This window comes from Dendroctonus ponderosae, unplaced genomic scaffold, assembly GCF_020466585.1.
Source record: "Dendroctonus ponderosae isolate FM_Combo_2020 unplaced genomic scaffold, Dpon_F_20191213v2 Dpon_F_20191213_5, whole genome shotgun sequence".
NCBI classification, from domain to species: Eukaryota; Metazoa; Arthropoda; class Insecta; order Coleoptera; family Curculionidae; genus Dendroctonus; species Dendroctonus ponderosae.
In genome coordinates, this window is record NW_026018715.1 from 13,409,324 (window position 1) to 13,411,596 (window position 2,273).

Genomic DNA, 2,273 nt, shown 5'->3' on the forward strand with positions numbered 1-2,273 from the left:
ATTTCAAGTGTCTACTTGACCCCTATTGAAAGTTGTAATTTTTTAAAGAAAATTGTGAAATTGTTCATTTTAAGTCATAATTAACTTGTTTAGCAAACATCTCGATTTTGATCAATTTCAATAAAATTTCCAGCGATTAAAAGCTCAAATGTCTTGTGCGGATGGTGAAAATTTCAAGTTTCTACTCGCACTCAGTTGAAAGTTATAGTTTTTTAAAGGTAAGCGTATAAGTTTGTGAAATCGGGCGTTTTAAGCGAGAATTGACTTAGTAAACGTAATTTTCTAAAGAAAAGTGTAAAAATGGCCGTTTGAAGTCAACATTAACTTATTTAGCAAACATCTGAATTTTGTGCGATTTGAATAAAATTTTCACAGATTAAAAATTCAATTGTCGTGTGCGGATGTTGAAAATTTCTAGTCGATCTCAGTTGAACGCTATAACTTTTTAAAGGTAAGCCTGTAAGTGTATGAAATCAGTCATTTTTAGCCAGAATTGAATTAGTGAGCAAACATTCGGATTTGGTGTGATTTTAATGAAATTGTCGGCGCTCAATTATTCCAATATAATCTCTGGATTGTGAGAATTTGAAGTGTCTTCTTCACCTCTATTGAAAGTTATCATTTTTTAAAGAAAAGTGTGAAATTGGTCCTTTCAAGTCATGATTAGCTTTGTTAGCAAACATCTGCGTTTTACATCATTTACGTTGTCTTGAATGAATACCATGCAATGCATTTTTAACCACAAATAGCCTTTTAAAACTTTCTTTTAGTTAGAATCGCACCTTCAAAATACCGTACAAAAATATCATACCATACAAAAATAAATTAACTACACACAAAGCTACTATCGGAGTGCTACTGGTAGTCGTTTGTTGACGGGGTAGCGTTGAAATATTCTTCCTATACCATGTAGAGTCGAAAATACCCGACTGGTCCATCTCAGGTGGTGGTTCATCTCTCCCGGAATTACCTTACTACAGAAATTCAGCGCTGTTTTTTAAGGAAAATTTTTTCGCGATGACCTTACAAAAACGCTCTTCAAATACACAGAATTAAAGACGCATTCTATTAAAAAATCGTCTAAAAATGCAGCAGATACTTGGGCAAAAACAATAAAGAGCTCCTGTTGTTAACCGCAGTCATCAGGAATACTGTTGGAGCAAAAAATGTTGATGCTTGTTTTGCTAAAGTTTAAAACTCAAGTCTTTGACTTACCAGAAGGAAATCTGGGCGGAAGGAGCGGCCAACACGCGTGCCGCCCCTATAAACGGCCATGGACACATTAGCGCCCTCCGAAGTGGCAGTGACGGTCAATTCACGAAACTCTGCTTGTTCCACCCGAATTTCATAATCCCCAATCCGCTTGCCCCGGAAATATTTGCTCCAATCGGTGTTCTGATCATCGATCACCAGCAGGCTCAGATGGCGGCCTGAGCCCGAAGACGTGACTCGACTGGCACTGAAAACGCACAATTGTGTGAAAACCTTCCCCAATCCGAAGAAAATTAGTACCCAGACACTGCGGCTCCTAGAATGGAAGCGCCTTGATCGCGGGCCTGTCCGGTCAAAGACTGCACCCTTTGGAGAAGACTTTCGCGTGACTTTGCTGGAGAACTGGGAGCGCTGGTTGTTTTCGATCCAGCCCGAAGATTGAGCGATAAATCACTGCTGGTGCTCGATTGCGATGGTGGAGGAGGCGGCGGAGCCTAAACAACGTTCATTCAGAAGACGATGATGATCCGTGAAGAGTGCTGGCATACCTGGGGTTGGGAGGTGACCGGCGGTGATTTTGTGTAGTGGTCGATATGGGCGTCAGCTTCATCACACTCCGAGGACAAATCCCCGGAGCTGAATCGACGTTTCAAGTAGTTGACATTGGAGGTGAAAGACTGGCGGAAGCTGCTGAACGAAATGGTGGGGCCGTTGGCGGGTTGGCCGCAATATTTGCCGCACTCGTTAATTTTGTCGAAGAAAATGAAGCACCTCGCCCTTGGACACCCTGCGCCTTAGTCCCGATCGAATCTGGCCGCTGCAGCTGCTGCAACAAGCGATTTGGGGCTACAGGATGGTCCTCAACGAATTTGGCAAGGTTTACTCATATAATATTACAAGAGAACATTTTGCCGGCAAAATTTTGAGAGGTTGTCGCCTCAAAGCAGGTAAGAAGCAACGAATTTGCATAACACAGGAGAATTTTTCCTTCAGGGGTTTTCGACAAGAGTGTTTCGTCAGAAGTCAGAAGAACCAGCGAAGCTCATGTGGAGTCATTTTTT

At 41.8% G+C, this 2,273-nt stretch overlaps 1 protein-coding gene across 1 annotated transcript in view; it reads right to left on the reverse strand.

The window, feature by feature from the left end:
- LOC109545399 (synapsin) overlaps window positions 1–2,119 on the reverse strand; it is a 27,538-nt gene extending 25,419 nt beyond the window's left edge. Inside the window, exons 1-4 of the mRNA XM_048666796.1 lie at window positions 2,110–2,119; window positions 1,761–1,999; window positions 1,513–1,706; window positions 1,216–1,459 (exon numbers count right to left, since the gene is read on the reverse strand). Of these exons, the coding sequence (XP_048522753.1) occupies window positions 1,216–1,459; window positions 1,513–1,706; window positions 1,761–1,999; window positions 2,110–2,119 (687 nt within the window). The remainder of the gene's footprint in view (window positions 1–1,215; window positions 1,460–1,512; window positions 1,707–1,760; window positions 2,000–2,109) is intronic.
- Between the last annotated feature and the right edge of the window lie 154 nt (window positions 2,120–2,273).